Source organism: Zootoca vivipara, chromosome 4 (assembly GCF_963506605.1).
Source record: "Zootoca vivipara chromosome 4, rZooViv1.1, whole genome shotgun sequence".
Lineage (NCBI taxonomy): Eukaryota > Metazoa > Chordata > Lepidosauria > Squamata > Lacertidae > Zootoca > Zootoca vivipara.
In genome coordinates, this window is record NC_083279.1 from 76807822 (window position 1) to 76829208 (window position 21387).

At 42.8% G+C, this 21387-nt stretch overlaps 1 protein-coding gene across 7 annotated transcripts in view; it reads right to left on the minus strand.

Moving 5' to 3' along the window:
- The window catches only part of FRY (FRY microtubule binding protein), a 194850-nt gene that overhangs the window by 154901 nt on the left and 18562 nt on the right, over positions 1-21387 (minus strand). For 4 of the 7 annotated variants that reach the window (XM_060273787.1, XM_035115759.2, XM_035115757.2 and 1 more), the window contains exon 1: positions 6307-6666. The exons of 2 other annotated variants lie outside the window; for them this stretch is intronic. In XM_060273787.1, the coding sequence (XP_060129770.1) occupies positions 6307-6508 (202 nt within the window). In that variant the 5' untranslated portion in view covers positions 6509-6666. Of the gene's footprint in view, positions 1-6306; positions 6667-10733; positions 10970-21387 lie in introns of those variants that run through there. One more of the 7 variants, XM_060273792.1, reaches the window with a different exon arrangement.

Genomic DNA, 21387 nt, shown 5'->3' on the forward strand with positions numbered 1-21387 from the left:
GATGCACAATTCCCTCCCCAAATATGAACACCTGGCACCTAATTACCTAAAGACACATCTCTTTACCCTGGCCTTTGACACAAGACATATGTATTTTAGGGTCTAATAATGAAGAGCAGGTAAGAAATCTAAAATTAAACAAACAAGACTGAACATACAATCCTTCTATGACCAATATATTTTCTTCCTTCCTTCCTTTTTGCCAAAGGCTAACTTGACAATGCAGATTGGTCACTATTACATAATATGGCTCTTACTTAAAATTACATAAGAACATCACTGAGCACTTGTTAAACCGGAAGTTAACAAGAGAGCCTGCTGACATTACACATCATCACTTGCCCTGTTCTGCAATTCTATTTGTAATCTTTAAAATTACACTGAACAACAACAAAAGGAATAAGGTATTTTAAACAAACATGTTTCCTCCTCCTCCTTTATAATTTGGGTGAGCAGCAGCATATATAGCAGTGTGTGAACAATTATTTTATCAAAGTGCTTCTCAACCACTTTGGCTGGAAGACTGTACCTCAGTTAAACTGACAGACTTTGTGTAGTTTTAATTCAGTTCAGCGGACGTCTGGGGATAAAAACTTCAGTTGAACTGAATGAATGACTTTCCTCATTGGTGTTTGCAGGTTTCCATGTTAGAACAAAACTCCAAAGAACAAAACTTTGAACTCCTAGAGCAGGCACCCCCAAACTCGGCCCTCCAGATGTTTTGGGACTACAATTCCCATAATCCCTGACCACTGGGTCCTGAAAGGTAGGGATGGTGGGAGTTGTAGTCCCATAACATCTGGAGGGCCGAGTTTGGGGATGCCTGTCCTAGAGCATTGTGGGTTTAAAAAAGGGGGAAGCATGGAGAGACTCGGAAAGTCAAACATGGGTTTTTTTGACAAAGGCTGGAGGAAACCCACCACTCCATCATGTGATTGACAGGAAGGCAGCCACACCCACCTGTGAAATTTGGCTCTTAAGGGCTATCCTGCCACATGGAGCCATAAAAGTTCACACCCCCTATCTTATGTGGGAAGACTTGAGTCTCAAGGTTAGGGAAGTTAGACGCATGGATAAATTAGCCAATCAACTTCTATTATCCTTGTTCAGAACTCACAATAATCTGTATTGGGTAGGGCTGGAAATAGGGCAAGTTTTTAATGTTTAATTATATTTTTGTATATGCTGGAAGCTGACCAGGGTGGCTGGGACATGGAGCTGCTCTGGGTTATCTGAATGGCTGTTTCCAGAAACAGGATGCTGGACTACATACCCTAAATTTAATGAAGGAGGATTATTCAGATGTTGAATTGCTTGGCAAGTAAAATGACCTTCAAGTCACCCAGAGGGTACCTATTTTCCTTTCTAGTCTCAAGGGGTTCTTACTCTCCCTAAATTTAGGACAGTAGAAATTTCATGTGGTACTGTACTATTTCAGGATGTGTGTGGAAAGAAACCACATAATTGAATGCTCTCCTGTGTCAATAACGTTCTGCCCACAGAAAGATGCCATGTCAGTAGTAAGAATTCTAATCTAGCCGTCTAAGTCCTAGACTTCCATGTGCCAAGAGTTATTAAATCAGAGGGAACATTCAAATATTTAATCCTTCACCTGTTTACTGAAGTAGGGTAATACCATGAGGATTATAATCAAGATTTTCCTAGGCATATAGATCGTATCTTGGAGCCATTGATAACTTCTGCGGCTTGAAATCACAGCGCAGCATCATCGGTTGCTGCCTATCCAAGTTCCCTTGGTATATTTTAGGAGTGTAGGACGGGGGAGATGTTAGGGTTGGTGCAGATGCCCAGGCAAATGGGTGACCATATCCTGGGCTTTTATTAGTAAAGATGGCATACATTGTATTTGGAAAAGCTAAAAACTTTAAGTTTTTAATCTCTATAGTTTTAGATATGCATCTCTGATAATAGCTTCCTTCTGATATTTAGTATGCGTTAACAATGCAGCTTTCCAAATTCTCAGTTCGATGCTTACATGCTAAAGTGGGGGTGCTTTCAAAATGCAGGCTCTTCTTCTTCTTCTTCTTCTTCTTCTTCTTCTTCTTCTTCTTCTTCTTCTTCTTCTTCTTCTTCTTCTTCTTCTTTTTGAGGGCCCTATTTACTGCAGGAACTGCCCACTGTTGAGGCTACCTACAGATAAGATAGGCAGGGCCAGGTGGGGAACCAGTGTGAGATAGTCATCAGCATGTGGCGATGAGAGAGGAATGCATGTGTGTAGGATGAGCATCCGTTCCCTTAAAAACAGCTTCCTGGACAAGCCTGTGGAATTGCTAGAGGTGTTTCATGTCTTGTAAATGATGCAGAATGGTAGTGGGTATTGAAAAGTGGGCCTGGAAGATGGCACCCCTGGTTTTCATCGAGAAGTGTTGGAAGGTATGTGATACACAAAATCTAAAACATAAATTTAATTTCGGAAACTTAAATACTAAAACCTTAACAATTTAAAATCTAAATAAATAAATGATTCTGAAACACCTGGGAATCATTCCGGGTGCAAAGGCCACCTGAAATAAAACAGGTTTGACCAGGCATTTGTGTGAAAGAACTCCCTATAGCTGGGCCCTTGTTGACATGAGTTATGCTTCTGGCCCATAGAAATCCACTAATAGTGCTTCCCCCTGCTTGCCATGATCTCCCTGACTGACTTAGGTTCTATATAGTAAAAGTGATATGTTAAACCCAGATAAAACCAAAATGTTGGTTTAAAACATGGATGAGCAGTTGAATTTTTTTTTTTTTTTAGAAAGGGTGTCTGGTTTAAAAATAGGCAAAAAAAGTTAAGTATTTGGGAATTTGGCTGACAGTAAGGATTCTCAACCTATTTGAAAATAGTTATAGTATATTAAATTGTGGAAAGAGGTTAAGAAAGAGTTGGAGATATGGGGGAGAATTTCAGCCATTAAAATGAACATACTCCCTAGGATGCTGTTTTTATTCCAATCAATTCCGATTGTAAATAATTCAAGATGCTTCAAAGAATGGGAAAAAAGATATCTCTAAGTTTATCAGGCAGGGAGAAAAGCCAATAATTAAATACAAAATTATGATAGGTGCAAAAGAAAAAGGGGATTTGCCATGCCATATCTGCAATTGTTTTATGAGGCAGCCGCACGGAACACCACCTCCTCAATCCAGCAGGCCGCCTTCTCGATCGGGTCGGCAGAGTCAGCGTCCAGCAGCGCTGCGCTGGATTGAGGAGGTGGTGTTCCGTGCATCGCTGCTGGGCGCCGACCCTGCAGGCCGCTTCCTCGATCCGGTGCTCAGCACGGCGCTGATTGGTGCCGACCTGGCAGGCTGCCGGCAGGCCACAGTCTAAAAGGCAGTAGGATAGAAGAACCATTCCACAATTTCTTTTCATGAAAACAGTTCAGTGCCACTCAGAAATCTCAAAAACGAGCAGCGCTGATACTCTTAAGACAGAGCAAACGCCTGGGACCTGGCAGGCCGCCTCCTTGATCAAGCACGGCGCTTCTGGGCGCCGACCCTGCAGGTAGACCTATGGCTTATTTTCGGGGTATGTCTTCTATTTTACAAAGTTTTAAAATCCTGCCCTGGCTTATTTTATGACTACGGCTTAAAAAGGGGGAAACACGGTACTAGAAGTCACCCCAGAACTGGCCCTACTGAACATCTTCCAAGATAACAATCCTCACTCAACTATAAAGAGCTCACAATCCAAGGCCATGATTTAAAATTTGGCTGGCATGCATGTCTTTGGTAGGGAAGGCTAAAATTTATAAGAGTTTCATGAACCACATTCTTAGGAAGAATCTGTATAGAGTCTGGGAGAAATATAAAAATCTGCTGGAAAGAAAAACACTTTTATGGCTATCAGATAGACAATGGGCAACTTACAGGGAACTGCCGGATTTTACAGGGGGAGACCCAAATAGAAACCAATGGAAAACTTAAGGAGCCAAGTTACGGATTGGCTACAATATCACCAGATACACCAAATGTTCGTAGCTTCGAGAACACTGTCCAACCAGGACGAGATGGTTGGACAGTGTTCTCGAAGCTACGAACATGAGTTTGACCAAACTGCGGGAGGCAGTGGAAGACAGGAGTGCCTGGTGTGCTATGGTCCATGGGGTCACGAAGAGTCGGACACGACTAAATGACTAAACAACAACAACAACACCAAATGTTTAAATTAGATAAAAGGAATGGGTTTTTTGGACCAAAGCTCACAATTCGAAAAAAGAACTTTTACCAAAAAATAAATAAACTTCCGTCTAAAATGTATATATTTTTATTAGAAAGCGAAACAAAATATGAGCTTGTTAAAGTTTCGATGACACACTGGACAATAGATATAGGACACAATATAGATTTCAACCTCTGGGAGAAACTTTGGAAAAGTTATTTTACTTCCATTTTGAGCAATTCCCACTTCTCCAAGAGCCCCCTCCACCCCACCGCACATTGTTCAGAACATCCCCCATTCCTCCAGTGAGGCTTTTCAGGAGGTTGCATAAGGGAGGAATGGATAGGAAAAATTCCTTCTGGAAAATTTCCTAAGTTAACTTCCCTTAGGAACTAAGCCCTTGTATCTGACAGAGGGCAAAGTGTCTTCCTGCCATTTCCAAAAACATATTCAAGAGTGGGCATAATATTATGGTGGAATTTTATTGGGGACCATGAAGAGAAAATAAAAATAAAAATAAAAAGATATACACCCTTTTAAATCCAGGTATCAAATGAATCACAACTTATAGCACAATCCTATGTCTACTGGGAAGTATGGCCTACCCTGTTCAATGGGCCTTACTGCCAAGGATTGTGGCCTTAACTGGGTTTTGGTGGAAGATAAACTGCAGCGGCACAGAAACAGTGCTGTGTGTGTGATGAACACAGGGGAGAATGGGAAACAATGCCTTCTTACATTCCTAGATGCAACAAGAGGAAGTGGGGATAGGCCCTGAGTCAGGAGGCATAACCCCAGTTCCACCACCCCCTTCCATGTATGTTCATTTCTACCCAGAATGGAAGCCTGGACAGGACAATAGGGTTGAAGTAATAGGCATAGAGAAGGTAAAGCTGGGGCGGGAGGGGAGGGGAGGAGGGAGAAAGCAAATAAATGTAGACATATATTTTACAAGATGCATTTAGAAACAGAACTGCACTTAGAATCTGGCAGATTGTCGGCACTGCCTTTAAGACGAGCTAATTCAGGCGTTAGGAAGTTTTGGAGAAATGGGGCACACCCAAGTCAGCTCACCTGAAGTACTGTAAGCAGAGGGTAAGGGTGAGGACTGTTTGTCATATTTAAGTTTAGCCCAGTATTTAAAGGAGTCTCTGTGTTAGGAAACATTGGAAATGAGATCTCCGTATATCTCAGTAATTTAAGCCAGAAGTGTCAAATTGCTAGAAATGTTAGAGTTTCTTATCAGGCCTTTTTGCGGTTTTCAAAATATTATTTGTCCCTTATTCAGTGTCTTCTAAAGATCACACTGGCATCAACTTAAAACACCGGGGGGGGGGCTTTATTTTAATAAGCCTGACAGAGATGTCATAGCTTGCCACTTAAAAACATGATTTTGTGAAATAAATAAATTTATTCTGTTTCAGTTTTAATAGAGGAAATGTATTTCATTAATTGATTTGGGGGGGGGGGAATCCACAAATAAAAAGAAAAATCTTAACACTGTTTTTGGAGCCTCCTGATTAAAATCCCAGCTTCCTTTCTACACAATGCAATGCATACTTCAACTAATTAAAAATCACTTATGCCTTAAGTCCCTTATTATTTTAAACTAATATTATTACTCACGTTGCCTTTGTTAATTTAAACCCACTGTTGGCATGCTTAGATACTTCATCCACTTGAAGGTTAAACTAAATCATTTACTGCAAACATTTTTTAGCTTCAGTGCAGAGCAGGAATTTAAAGCATGCATTTGTGTTAATTTGTGAATAAGTAAGAAGTCCAGACTTGACATAAGAAGAACTTACACGTCCTCCCTGTGTGCAAGACTTCAAAAAAGACACTGTAAAAATTAAAAAAAAATAGAATCTGGATGTTCTTTGCTCAGCCACAAACAATAGAGCACCCTGAACTCTTTTTTTAAGCTTTACATGCGAAAGATATAGTATATGTAGCCAAAATTCTATTTTTCAGTTTTCAAAATAATGAGGGGAACCTACTTATGCTATTAAATGTTACACATTTTTGGACCTGCAGCAGATTAGTATTTTGTTTAAAGGTTCTTTAACTTCATAATTTCCTCAAACACAAATAAACATATTAAGAATGAGCAGCAGTAATTTGCTGACATGTCCTACCTGGAAAGATAGAAGGTCTTTTCTTAGGGCGTCTTGGATGGATAGGTTCTAAGTTCCTAATATTTCTTTGATGCCTTCCTTTATTGTTATTTCCTAGGAGGAGTTCTGTTGGTAGACTACTCCGTCTTGCTTTATAATCATTTTGGTATGAATTCAGTTTACACTCAGTCCTAGAGTGCAGGTTATTGTCATCAATTGCCATTATAGTACAGATGTTTCTGAAGTTACCCCAAGTGTAAAAGCAAAATAATGCAAACAGATAAGACAGCTGAGCTTCAAATCGCTCAGATCTGTTTTACTAATAGAAAACAGTCACCAACCATTTTTGATGTTCTCATGCTTAGCCCAGCACTTGTTTGGTAAGTTTAGCAAGTGGATAGGCGTGGGCAAAAACAGGTGTAGAATTACTACAAAGTCCCTCCTTTCAAAAGTCAAACAGCCCGGGGTATAGCAAAATCATTAAGGCTAACAAAGGCTTATAGACAACTGGAAAGTTTTACAAAAGGTGAACTCATCAAGTCCTCTGCACATGGTTTAAATGGACTACTGTAATTTCTGTTTCAGACAGTGTTTCTCCCTTTAGTTCACTAATAGTCCACAAACAGACAGAGCAACGAAAATGTTACATTATGAAATTAAATAACAGTTCAATAATCTGTAAAAGAAAACTATGTGAGTAAATACACAGACACTGCAAGTTTTGCTTATAATGTGCTGTTGCTTATTTCGAGATGAGGCTTGTGCAAAAAAATATCAACACTTTTTAACTGTTATGACATAACTGCAAGTGCATTTGTAGATGCAGAAATAAGAGAACTGTAACAGAAAGCAACTATGCGACACTGAGACAGGAGTGCATTTTAACAATATTGTTAAACACAAAACTTAGGCTGCCATCCTATATACAGTATACACTTACTTGGGAGAAAGCCCCCAGAACTCATTGAGATTGCACTGTTAGTTGCTTAAAAATATCTAGGGGCTGCAAAGATACAAGGTTATGCTATTTAAATCCTAACTATGAACAGTATTTCATCCCCTTTATGTACCAGACATTCGTCCCCACCTTCTGGTGTAATGTAACGTGGGTTTTATTTCCACATCTGCACTAACACACTTTATTCAGATGTATTCAGGACAGATCTTGAAGCTGAGGCTCCAATACTTTGGCCACCTCATGAGAAAAGAAGACTCCCTGGAAAAGACCCTGATGTTGAGAAAGATTGAGGGCACAAGGAGAAGGGGACGACAGAGGACGAGATGGTTGGACAGTGTTCTTGAAGCTACCAACATGAGTCTGACCAAACTGCGAGAGGCCGTGGAAGACAGGAGTGCCTGGCATGCCCTGGTCCATGGGTGACAAAGAGTTGGAAACAACTACCGTGTTTCTCATATTTTAAGGCATCCCCCCAAAATAAGCCATGACAGGATTTCAAAGGGTTGGTGAAAAATAAGACATACCCCGAAAATAAGCACTATCGCAAAGCCCCGACCGAGCGAGAGGCAAAGGCGCGGGACCCAGCAGGAGCTCCCTGCCTGCTTCCCCGAGCCGTAGCGCATCGGGGGACAGAGCCGAAGATCGGCGGGCGCTCCTTGCTGGGCTTGACAAGCCCGGGAAACAGCGCCCGCCGATCTTCGGACCTGTGCTGTGTGACAGGCGGGGGTGGGGGGGAAGCGGAGATCGTTCTCCGCTCTCCCCCCACCCCCGCCTGTCACCGGAGATCGGTGGGCGCTCCTTGCTGGGCTTGACAAGCCCGGCAAACAGCGCCCGCCGATCTTCGGCCCTGTGCTGTGTGACGGGCGGGGGTGGGGGGGAAGCGGAGATCGTTCTCCGCTCTCCCCCCACCCCCGCCTGTCACCAAAGATCGGCGGGCGCTGTTTGCCGGGCTTGACAAGCCCGGCAAACAGCGCCCGCCGATCTTCGGCCCTGTGCTGTGTGACGGGCGGGGTGGGGGGGAAAGCGGAGATCGTTCTCCGCTCTCCCCCCACCCCCGCCTGTCACCGAAGATCGGCTAGCGCTGTTTGCCGGGCTTGACAAGCCCGGCAAACAGCGCCCGCCGATCTTCGGCCCTGTGCTGTGTGACGGGCGGGGGGGGGAAGCGGAGATCGTTCTCCGCTCTCCCCCCACCCCCGCCTGTCACCGAAGATCGGCGGGCGCTGTTTGCTGGGCTTGACAAGCCCGGCAAACAGCGCCCGCCGATCTTCGGCCCCGTGCTGTGTGACGGGCGGGGGTGGGGGGGAAGCGGAGATCGTTCTCCTCTCTCCCCCCACCCCCGCCTGTCACCGAAGATCGGCGGGCGCTGTTTGCTGGGCTTGACAAGCCCGGCAAACAGCGCCCGCCGATCTTCGGCCCTGTGCTGTGTGACGGGCGGGGGTGGGGGGGAAGCGGAGATCGTGCTCCGCTCTCCCCCCACCCCCGCCTGTCACCGAAGATCGGCGGGCGCTGTTTGCTGGGCTTGACAAGCCCGGCAAACAGCGCCCGCCGATCTTCGGCCCTATGCTGTGTGACGGGCGGGGAGGGGGGGGAAAGCGGAGATCGTTCTCCGCTCTCCCCCCACCCCGCCTGTCACCGAAGATCGGCGGGCGCTGTTTGCTGGGCTTGACAAGCCCGGCAAACAGCGCCCGCCGATCTTCGGCCCTGTGCTGTGTGACAGGCGGGGGTGGGGGAGAAGCGGAGATCGTTCTCCGCTCTCCCCCCACCCCCGCCTGTCACCGAAGATCGGCGGGCGCTCCTTGCTGGGCTTGACAAGCCCGGCAAACAGCGCCCTCCGATCTTCGGACCTGTGCTGTGTGACAGGCGGGGGTGGGGGGAAGCGGAGATCGTTCTCTGCTCTCCCCCCACCCCCGCCTGTCACCAAAGATCGGCGGGCGCTCCTTGCTGGGCTTGACAAGCCCGGCAAACAGCGCCCGCCGATCTTCGGACCTGTGCTGTATGACAGGCAGGGGTGGGGGGGAAGCGGAGATCGTTCTCCGCTCTCCGCCCACCCCCGCCTGTCACCGAAGATCGGCGGGCGCTGTTTGCTGGGCTTGACAAGCCCGGCAAACAGCGCCCGCGTGCACTTTATTAAAAAATAAGACATCCCTTGAAAATAAGCCATGTCGTGTTTTTTTGAGGAAAAAAATTAATATAAGACATGTCTTATAATATGAGAAACACGGTAAACGACTAAACAACAATTCAGATGTAAAAATTAAGGCTGGAATGATCTTACAATTTATCTCCTAAGCAAAATTAAACCAAGTAAGCCTTATTGATATGAAGAATAGTTAGATGTTGGAGACTGGAGTTTAAATTAAATACATGCATTTAAAAAATACTACATTTTAAAAAGCAAGCTATTGATTGAAAGCATAAGCTTCTCATTTCTGTTATTGGATCAGTCTCCGACATCAGGTTCTTCATCTGCAAAGGCATTGTGGTGAACAGAATCAAGATCTTATATCTGCATATAAAAGCTTGCCTGCAATGCTATGGTGCTTTAAGCCCAATTTCAAGTAAATTTAAGATTCATTTTATATGCATGTACTGCAGTAGGCAGGGAATTCATGTAGCCCCTACATTATAGAACTAAAAATAACACAGTTACCGGTAACAGGCTGCATTGTTCAAAAGCTCAACAAAATGTAGGGGTTCTGTTTCCCCATTTTGTTAGTCATTTCTTCATCTGCCTTCCTGCATAGTCAACAAACTCTCAAGATGCCCTTAGGCAAGATCTTGTGTCAGTTAACCGAAGCACAGATGGTAAGTTTCAACAAGCTTTATCGGCACAGCTAAAACTTGTATGACAACTACTGCAGAGCTCTGTAACCCTGCCTATGCCTAGGCAATATTTCTTTCTTCCCACTTCCTGTCCTTCCTGCCCAGCTTCTGCCTATCAAACTACACCTCCCAGCAGGCACTGCTTCAAAGCCAGGGGTCGCCTACCTTTTTTGGACTACAGTAGTATGCACATTTCAAATTCTGAGAGAATGCTGGGCGTGCCAGTCAGAAAATGGCTGCCATAACATAGCATAACAGCAAATGACTCCCATGCAGGGACATACCCAGGATCAAAACTGGGGGGGGGGGGGCAAGCCATGGTTGTTCAGGTTGTGACATTTCAGCACGGAAAAGGCGAATGAAACCAACATTTTAAGGAAATTATATATAATTATAGCAGTGTTTTATTACGATAGTTATTACAAATATTTGCTTGAATTTTTTTAATTTTTATTCTAGTTACATGCCTTATACTAATATCATTTTTCTTGGGTTTGAATAAAACTTGTTCAAAACTTTTGTTTCAATCCAGTCCTGATTTTCCTTGAAGAATTTCTGATGGACGCTCATCAAACACAACCCAGTCAGTCTGTCCTCTCCCATTGTACTTCTGAGCCAGATCTTTACCCTTTAAAACTTACTTTTCTACAGAAATTACTTAACTTACCTTTATGGAACCAGTTTCTTATATCCTTTCAGGCAGCCTCAATGTCTTCCAAATGTAAATAAGAAGGTAAACTAATAGCGGGCGGCTCAGTTTAGCGGCGGGTGGCTCAGTTTAGTGACACGGAACTCGCTAGACCCCTCTAGAAGATTCCCTCTTCTCTCTGCTAGAGTCCGCTAGAGACCTCTCCCTCCCTTGAATCCCAATGGCTGGCTGACATAGATTCCTCTACCAGTCACTAGGTGGCTCTAGATACTTCTCAGTTTTTACACCATTTCAGTGTGGTAAACAACTGATTATTTGCCATCGCCCTACCTAATTTTGTTTCGTTTCATCACTTTATAACCATTTAAATTTTTTTTGCTTCTGGGGGGAGGGCACCTGCCCCCCTGCCCCTTGCTGGGTACACCCATGCTCCCATGGGAAGCATAGTTTAACACAAAATTATATCCCTCAACAACCTTAGGTTTACCATGGGAGATCAGCTATGCCCTGCTGGTCCAGGCAATGGAAATCTCTCTCTCTCTCTCTCTCTCTCTCTCTCTCTCTCACACACACACACACACACACACACACACTATTGTCTAATAATAACAACAACAGAGAGTATTCTTCAGTACCAGAAAAAAATAAACAAAAAGGTTTTGTAAAGCCTTGCTTAGCCATTAATGTCAGGGCTTAAATTGCTAAGGGTTTATTGATTAAATTGGCTGAGGTATTAATAAAATCAGTGAAGCCTCAGGGTTGCCTTATTTCAAAAAGTGAAAATCCAGACACAAAAGTTGTTGAGCCATGTCGGGAAATTCCAGACAAATAGCAGCCTTACTTTATGATTGTCCTCCAAAGGAAAATTGGAAACCAATTTCAAATTGCCCGGGTAGCTCAGTATTGATTACTGACTGGTGTGACTGGCAGCAGCAATTCTGCAGGGTTTCATGGAAGGAACTTTTCTAGACCTGCCTGAAGTTGCCAGGATTGAATCTGGGGCCTTGTGCGCAAGCAAAGCTATAGCCATTCCCCTGATATTAGAAATTAAGATAGGAGGCTGAAGTACAGAGGAAAAACAAGAACACATCAGTCCTTTGTGTGAAAGGTTTTCCTAGCTGGATAACTGGGTCTTTGCCATGAGTGTCTATTTAGTGTTTAGTTTTGTTTTAAATGTATCAGCTTTTCTTTGGCTGTTTTTACTGTCAGCTCTGACAGGGGTGGGGGTGAGGGGAGGTGGTACAAATTCCCGGGGCCCAACAGTCTTGCCTATATTTTTGCCTTTCTCAGTAGTATTATTATTTGTCAGTTTTGACACCTATTGTAAATTTGGTGGATTTCAAAGAAAATAATAATGATATATAGAATTCAGTCAGTTATTGGCCAATATAGACTCTACCCAACCAAAAAACTACTAATTACACTTACACACACACACAAACAAACACACACAATGACATTCCACTTGTCTTTAAGACACAAAGATATTCAAGACTTTGGGTTTGCTTTTAAATCTGGCATTTCTCATTTGGGCTTCATTGGAGCTGTTTGTAAGTGAAAACTGGTATTTCAACCTATGCTTTGGGATATGTTTCCACATGACTGCAGATTATTTTCATCACAAGCATTGCTACAGAAAGTAGATTTCCAAAATAATAATTGTTTTTTTGTTTTTTTATTAAATTTATAGCCCAGCCTTCCTCCCAAAAGAGCCCATAAAAATAACTACACCATTCAACCTCTCTAGAAAATTTGTTCCCAAAATAAAAAAACTACCACTAATATTGATAATTTACACTACAGCCCTTTACTCCCCCCATATATTTGAACTGGGGCTGGGGGCTTTTAGAACCCCTCCAGACATCCTTTTTATGGTGCATTAATGGTGGCTGATGATTACAGTGCTTTTGGGTCAATCTTACAATCCTGATGATTTATGCTAATGGCATTTAATTTCACCCTGTATGTCTAAATCTCTGCCCAACACATACCTACTTATAAATAATTCAGAATATCTTGAAGAGGGTCCTCTGGGATCTTATGTCCTATATACATTAGAAATACATAACAAGAGTGTGAATATCTGCAAGGACTGCTTTCTCTGTTTGTTTGTTTGTTTGTTGGTTGGTTGGTTGGTTGGTTTGTTGCATTTCTATCCCAACCTTGCATTCCTCATCTAGGAATTGTATCAAGCAAAATCCAAAGCAAAACATTATTATAAGTATGACTGTTCTCTATACAGTACTCTGAGATCTAGTATCACACAGCTTGCCTCTATCTTTTGTTTCTTTATTGTTTTTCAAAAAGTTAAATGAAGAGTGCAGCAGAATTTCCTGATTTTATCACATATGCAAATTGTCAACACGTAGTTTCCCCATGATTCTAACAAATGTACTGTGCTAGATTATATAAACGGCCTCGGTCCTGTATACCTGAAGGAGCGTCTCCACCCCCATCGTTTCGCCCGGACACTGAGATCCAGCGCCGAGGGCCTTCTGGCAGTTCCCTCGTTGCGAGAGGCAAAGCTACAGGGAACCAGGCAGAGGGCCTTTTCGGTAGTGGCGCCCGCCCTGTGGAACGCCTTCCCATTGGAGGTTAAGGAGATAAACAACTACCTGACATTTAGAAAACACCTAAAGGCAGCTCTGTTTAGGGAAGTTTTTAATCTATGATTTTTTAATGTATTTTGGTATTTGTTGGAAGCCGCCCAGAGTGGTGGGGGAAACCCAGCCAGATGGGTGGGGTATAAATAATAATAATAATAATAATAATAATAATAATAATCTTATTTTGTATGGCCTGAACTAACACTGATGAAGCATCTTTTTAAAAAATAAAATCATTTCGCTTCATCACCATCAGTTTATTATCAACATTATTACTGATTCATTGCCATACTTTACTTGGCATTTCCATACTAGGGCCTCTTTCCTCATTTTTTTCTGTGAAGAGATTAGACCATCTGTCCTACTGCTAAGAAAAAAAATACCAATTAATCATTTACAGGTTGGGAAATGGAAAATCTAGTTGTTTCATTAATGGATTCTTAGATACTAATTAGTGTGCCAATAGAATACCTAATGCAATTATTATTATTATTATTATTATTATTATTATTATTATTATTATTATTAAGCAGCATGTGGTCTCATCTTAGCAGTATCTGATCACAATATAATAAAGTATTACCCTCCATAAAATCTTTAATAACATTCAGACTTGGTTTTCTGAGATTGAAATAACACCTAGTGTCTTCATTCTATTACTTTGTTCATTATACCTGTAGGCAGTGGATTTAAGCTTGGATTTAGTTATTCAATTACATATTTGAACCACACATGATAGTGACTGGCTAACATAACTCTACTGATGCTCTTACAAAAGAAAAAAGAAGTAAGCCACCAGTTCAAGTTTTGCATATTTTTATCCCCCCACCCCAACAATACTAAGTCAAAAATTTTACAGCAATCCTGATGACTAGAGTAGATCCAGTGCAGGGGTCCCCAAACTAAGGCCCGGGGGCCGGATGCGGCCAAATTGCCTTCTAAATCCGGCCCACGGATGGTCTGGGAATCAGAATGTTTTTACATGAGTAGAATGTGTCCTTTTATTTAAAATGCATCTCTGCGTTATTTGTGGGGCATAGGAATTCATTCATATTTTTTTCCAAAATATAGTCCAGCCCCCCACAAGGTCTGAGGGACAGTGAACCGGCCCCCGGCTGAAAAAGTTTGCTGACCCCTGATCAACTGGCTGAAATCCAATGTCACAGCCATGGTCACAACTGGACTTACCCTTTCTCTTCTGTCCCCCACAGCCCACCTGGCTGTCTGCTCTTAAAGATCCTCCATCCCTACAGAGCAGATTTTAGGATCTGTAGGATTTTGCAGGGGAAAGCAAAGTATGGTAACTCCTGTTTGTCTAAGCAGAAGTCTACTGTGTAGATAGGACACTGTAAGCGAATGGCACATATTGAAATCAATGACACTTGATTCAGTCATGATTAACTTAAGTTCCAATGACTCAAATAGGCCTGCTCTAAGCACAATGAAGTCTTCACCCAATGCTACGTTTTTATTTCACTTTATCTTCACAATAGGTCTGTGAGTTTTGAGTTAATTATTTTGATCTACTGTAGTCTAGCATCCTGTTCTCACAGTCACCAACCCAATGCTTATGGGAATGTAGCTTCCCTCCTGCACCTTCCAGCAACTGGCATTCAGAAGCGTAGTGCTTCTGCCAGTGGAGGTTGAACATGGGCTTAAGGGTTAGTGGTCATGGACTGTCTTTTCTTTCATGAATTTGCCCTGTCATCCTTCAAAGCCATCCAAGTTGGTGGCCATCACTACTTCTTGTGGAAGTGAATTCCATGTGTGCATTGTGAATAAGTACTTTCTTTTGCCTGTCCTGAATATTTCAACATTCAGTTTCATTGGATTCCTACAGGTTCTAGTATTATGAGACAGAGAAAAATCATTTTCTCTCTTCCAGTCTCTCCAACACCGTGCATGACACTTCTGTCATGCCACCTTTTACTTGCCCTTTCTTTAAGCTAAAAACCCAAAAGGCTGTAACCTTTCCTAATTAGGGGAGTTTCTCCATCCCCTCGATCATTTTCGTTGCCCATTCCTGAACCTTTCCCAACTGTACAATATCTTTTTTGAGGCGAGGTGACTAGAACTGTACACAATATTCCAAATGTGGCCCCACCATCTATATATATAAAAATGTAAAAATCCTGAAATTTACGGCCGCTATGTTCTCCGTAACCGCTTGACCGGTCGTCCTGAAATTTTGACACAGCGATCCAGGTCACTCCCAGTAGGTTGTAGGGGCCATGCTAAACCTCAAATCAAACACATTGACAGGATTTGACCCGCTTTTCCACCCCCACAAACAGCGCCCTCAAGTGGAATTCCTCCCACAGTACACCCCCTCCCTTCCTGTGAAATCTAAGCCACACCCACAAAGACCTCAACGGAGACACACAACGCCACCATCTTAATATCCTACCAACGACCAAAAATCTACTAGGAGTATACCTTTCCCTTTCACACTCCCTTATCCTCTCACCTATCCATTCCCTCTTATTCTTCCTCCGATCTTTCCCCTATCACACTCAAACCGCCCCCCCTACACCCTCCGACCCTATCCGCCATCTTGCAGCCCTCTTAACAACCACTCACCGTCCTGCAATCCTTCAGCCTCTCAAAATCACGCACCCCCACAGGCCCTCAAAAACACATCCCTTCGTAATTATCCTAACATCTCGAACATCGTGCTCTGATCTGTTGCCTCTTATCCTTCTACCGATCTTTCCCCTCTCACACTCCCCCCCCCCGTCCTCCGAACATATCCGCCATTTTCCGAACCTAATAACCAGCGTCCTCTGATACCTTCCCACTGATCGTCCTGCGATCCTTTCCCCTCTCAAAATCACGCACCCCCACAGGCCCTCAAAAAAACTTTCCTTCGTAAATATCCTAACATCTCAAACATTGCACTCCGAGCCGCTGCCTCTTATCCTTCCTCCGATCTCTCCCCTCTCACACTCATACTCCCCCCCCACGACCGCTGAACTTATCCTCCATTTTCTGACCCTAATAACCACCGTCCTCCAATCCTTTATCCTCTCACAATCACCCCTCAACCCCCTCAAAAACAATTTCTTTCTTATTTATCCGCTCCACGATCCGCTACCTCTTATCCTTCCTCCGATCTCTCCCCTCTCACACTCATACTCCCCCCCCACGACCGCCGAACTTATCCTCCATTTTCTGACCCTAATAACCACCGTCCTCCAATCCTTTATCCTCTCACAATCACCCCTCAAACCCCTCAAAAACAATTTCTTTCTTATTTATCCGCTCCATTACAAGTTCCTCCTAACATCTCCAACACCGCCCTCCGATCCATCCTCTCTCACAATAACACCCCCCCACACACACTCATTTCAAAACTCCCCAAGGGAACCACACCACTCAAAAAAAACCAGGGGTACTCTAAGGCTCCAAATCCACTATCCAAACCACGTAGAAATACACTTCCAACAACAAAACTAACAATTCAACAATCAAAAAAGAAAATTAAACTTAATTACTTACAACTCCAGTATCCATTCACACCTTCAACAGTTCCACAACAACCCCAGGATAAACTACCTTCAACAAAACTGCAACTCCAGCAATCCAAAAAGGACTATAAAGGTAGGATGCCACATCTCTACCCCCAACAACATGAGTTTTTACCTTCAGAATATTTAAAATTCTTTTCAGATCTCATACCCATCTCCCACCTTTTATTTACACATCACTCCAACATCCATTTCTACCCAGGACAACCCCAGGATAAACTACCTTCACCAAAACTACAACTACACCAATCCAAAAAGGAATCTAAAACTGTAGATAAGATAATGTGGCCCTGCTTTTAACCCTTTTCTTACTTTTTTCATTTTACTGATTGTCAATATGCAGACTGAGACCCCCTTTAGATTCGGAGACCCGCGCCAAGTGGCCCATATGACCCCCCCCTTCTGTCTGGGCCTATCTCTTGCTACTGGGCTATACGCCTTCGCTATTTCACCCCACCTCGGGATTTTTTAAGTATTTCTCTGCATCCCAGACACATCATCGCCCCCCATCCTTAATCTAAATATACAGAAATCTTCACGATCCGTGCGCAGGGGGCAATGTATGAAGATACAGGGGGGAGGGGACAACAGAGGGCTCAAACAAAAGTAAATACTGGGAAATGGAACCCAGAAACTGACAGCTCCTTCTCCAAGGCTGGGGACCAATGTAGGAAGATACCGGGGGTAGGGGCCAAGACTCCCCAGGGACAACAGAGGCCTCAGACAGAAGTGCATACTGGGAAATAAAACCCAGAACCTAACAGTTCCTTCTCCAAGGGTGGGGGCCAAGGTATGGAGATACATGGGGGAGGGGCCAACACTCCCCAAGGACAACAGATGAAAGGATATCCTACCAAAACACAGGGATGAGCCGGGGTGGAGGGAGGAGGGGCAAGATACGTAATAGATCGGGACAGGGGGGGGATCACAGGAAAGACCCACAGCAACGCGTGGCCGGGTCAGCTAGTACATTATATAATGGTGGCTTTATTTTCAATCCCTTTTTTAATGGTCCTCAAGACAAAATTCATCTCTTTAACAGCTGCTGTATACTGGATCAATTTCTTCACCAAATTAGCCAAGGTCTCATTGCTGGCCAGTTACCACCAGTTCAGATATGATTAATAATAATAATAATAATAATAATAATAATAATAATAATATATTATACCACACCCATCTGACTGGGTTTCCCCCGCCACTCTGGGCGGCTCCCAAAAGAATATTAAAAACACAATAAAACATCAAATATTAAAAACTTCCCTAAGACAGCCTTCAGATGTCTTCTAAAAGTCAGATAGTTGTTTATTTCCTTGACATCTGAAGGGAGGGCATTCTACAGGCGGGCACCACTGCTGAGAAGGCCCTCTGCCTGGTTCCCTGTAACCTCACTTCTCGCAGATATGAAATAAAGATTTTTAAAAATATATTTTCCCCCAGCTTACATAAATTTACTGGCCACTCACTCAGTGTGAAATGTCTTCTTGGAGCTCTTCACAGTTCCTTTTGCTTTTAACCACCCCGAACAATTTAGCATCATCAGTAAACTTGCCTACCTCCATGCTCACCCCCCCTTACTCTAGATCAGGATTTCCCAAACTTGGGTCTCTAGCTGTTTTTGGACTACAGTTCCCATCACCCCTGATCACTGGTCCTGCTAGCTAGGGATGATGGGAGTTGTAGACCAAAAACAGCTGGTGACCCAAGTTTGGGGAAACCCTGCTCCAGATTGTTTATGAGAAAGTTCAAAAGAGCACAGCTCCCAATACTGATCCTTGAGAGACTCCACTTCCTACATTCCTTCATTGGAAGAACTGTCCAATGTATCATTGCATAATATAGTACTGTACTGTATATGTGCTGATCTGATCAGTTGGCTGTGACAGCAACAGAAACACAATGGAAACTCCGGAGTCAGGGGTTCTTGTATATACAACAGAAAAAGCGTAAACAAATTAAACACTAAACTTGCTGGAACTGCTCCTTGCTTAGTTCCTTGAAGCTGTCAGCACATGTAGCATCCTCATTTAGCAAGCATTCCATGATTTGACAGGCAGTTTCCAAATAGGCTACATTCCAACTGGCAGAGGAGTGCAGTTCACTGCCAGATCTGCTCCCTCACAGAACAAAAGATATACCACTCTTTTTAAAGTTGTATTTGGCATGGTTTCACAAGCTGCCGTTAATAATCATATTCATTTAGGCAAATCATGGCTTTGATTAAGGGGAGGGGGAGACCTTTATAACTTGCTATGTTGTTTGCCAGGCTTCACTAGTTGCTAACAGGTCTACCCAGAAACATAGCATGGAACTGTAAAAGCTAATGTAGTGTGAAGCATTTAGTGAAATGCCATATTTTAAACAATACGAATGAATTATATATACTGTACAGTGGAACCTCGGTTTATGAACACCTCGGTTTATGAATTTTCGGTTTATGAACGCCACGGACCCATCTGGAACGGATTAATTCTTTTTCCATTACTTTCAATGGGAAAGTTCGCTTCAGTTTATGAACGCTTCAGTTTATGAACAGACTTCTGGAACCAATTACACCCATGCTTCAGTTTATGAACGCTTCAGTTTAAGTACTCTGCGGACCCATCTGGAACGGATTAATCCACTTTCCATTACTTTCAATGGGAAAGTTCGCTTCAGTTTATGAACGCTTCAGTTTAAGCCGTCTGGAACAGATTAATCCACTTTCCATTACTTTCAATGGGAAAGTTCGCTTCAGTTTATGAACACTTCAGTTTATGAACAGACTTCCGGAACCAATTGTGTTCATAAACCGAGGTACCACTGTAATACAATGTACAAATGTTATCTAGCATTGCAATGAGTAGTTTAGTCCTATATAAATCCCAGAATAGGCTTTATGTACCGGTAGATTGCTCTACGGCAACTTCATAATCGAGTGACTGGCCACATTTGCATGTAACGATAAACCATGGCTAGTTTAAACAAACCATGGTCTGACGTTGTCTTGAAATCGCCCCACGGGAAGGGAGATTGTTACATGAGATTACAACTTTTGGCTTGCTAATGAGTGTACCCTGTTCAAAGAAAGTGAATGATGATGCTTCAAAACCCTCACAGCTGAAAAAACTTCACAAATGAAGATCTATAAATGAAACAAATGTTTATAAGTGCACTGATAACTGCCTTGAAAAGCTCCTCAGTCATGAGTCACTTAAACATCGCAGTGTTGAGGTGCCAAAAGCATGACCATTAAGACAAAGTTCCTAGTTAAAGTATGTCCAAAATGTCATTTAACTTACATGGTCTACACATTAAGGAATACTAAGTAACAAAGCATCACTTCATATTCATACTGCTTATTATACAGACCAAAGCAACAAGATGTGATCCACAATAATGAACATAGCAAGAAATTCAAACCTAACTTGTTCACTTCAAATCTCGATGAGCATGTTTTTTTCCCTTCTCATTTTGAACAAATGAAGCTTGGTGTGACGTTACATGGTCTGACCAGGTTTATTTTCCGATTTTATTTACATTGCAGAGCCTTTTATTACGTTGCCAATCCAGTTTGGAGAATTATACTACAAGTTTAGGAATTTATAACCCAGTACTAATCAGTAAGAAATCTATTCCTATTTTTCACATTATCTTTCCATATCGCAGGACCTTGCATCTAAATTGCTCTGTAAATATAACATAAAAGCAGTTAATATTTGCTTTGCTCTGTGCACGGCTTCCTGGAATCTGCCCCCTCCCCCGCATAATGTGTTTTAAGAATATGTTAGGCAAAGGAGCGAGAAATAGGAAATAGGCATCTGTGGCACAAAGCAAAACAGAAAGCCATAGAAAGGAACGATGAAACCCAATAATTTGGAAGAGATCAAAATGAGCAAAAAGTCATGGAATTGCTATTTTCATTTCTAGGGGGTTTATTCAGTTCTACTGGTACAATTCAAGAAACCTGTGGCACTACCCATTCGCTTGCCAAATATTTTAAGCTCAGAAGCAGTAAATTGATTCCAGTGGGATGCTTGGTGAACAAAAAGTGAATTGTACTTATCTCAGTGCATTTACATACATACAGAGGGAATCAGCAGTGTCTGCAAAGCCTGGTGTTTCTGGAAGCACCATGCATCGTGGCAGCTCTTGCAAAGCCTTTGCAAGCCCAGCGATCAGCTGGTTATCAGCATCTGCAAAGCCGTGTGGGCTTTGCAGCTTGATTTCAAACCATGTGAGAAAGGGGAAATGTCACATGCAACATCAGGCAGTTGTTAAGTCTACAACCCTGCCCACCCATCAATGTTGTTTGGCCTACCGAAATAAATAAATGCCTACCTAAATAAATCAATAAAATCTGGTTACAGGTAGGTAGCCGTGTTGGTCTGGGTCGAAGTAAAATAAAAAAATTCCTTCAGTAGCACCTTAAAGACCAACTAAGTTTTTATTTTGGTATGAGCTTTCGTGTGCATGCACACTTCTTCAGATACCTGAATCTGTCTGAAGAAGTGCATGCACACGAAAGCTCATACCAAAATAAAAACTTAGTTGGTCTTT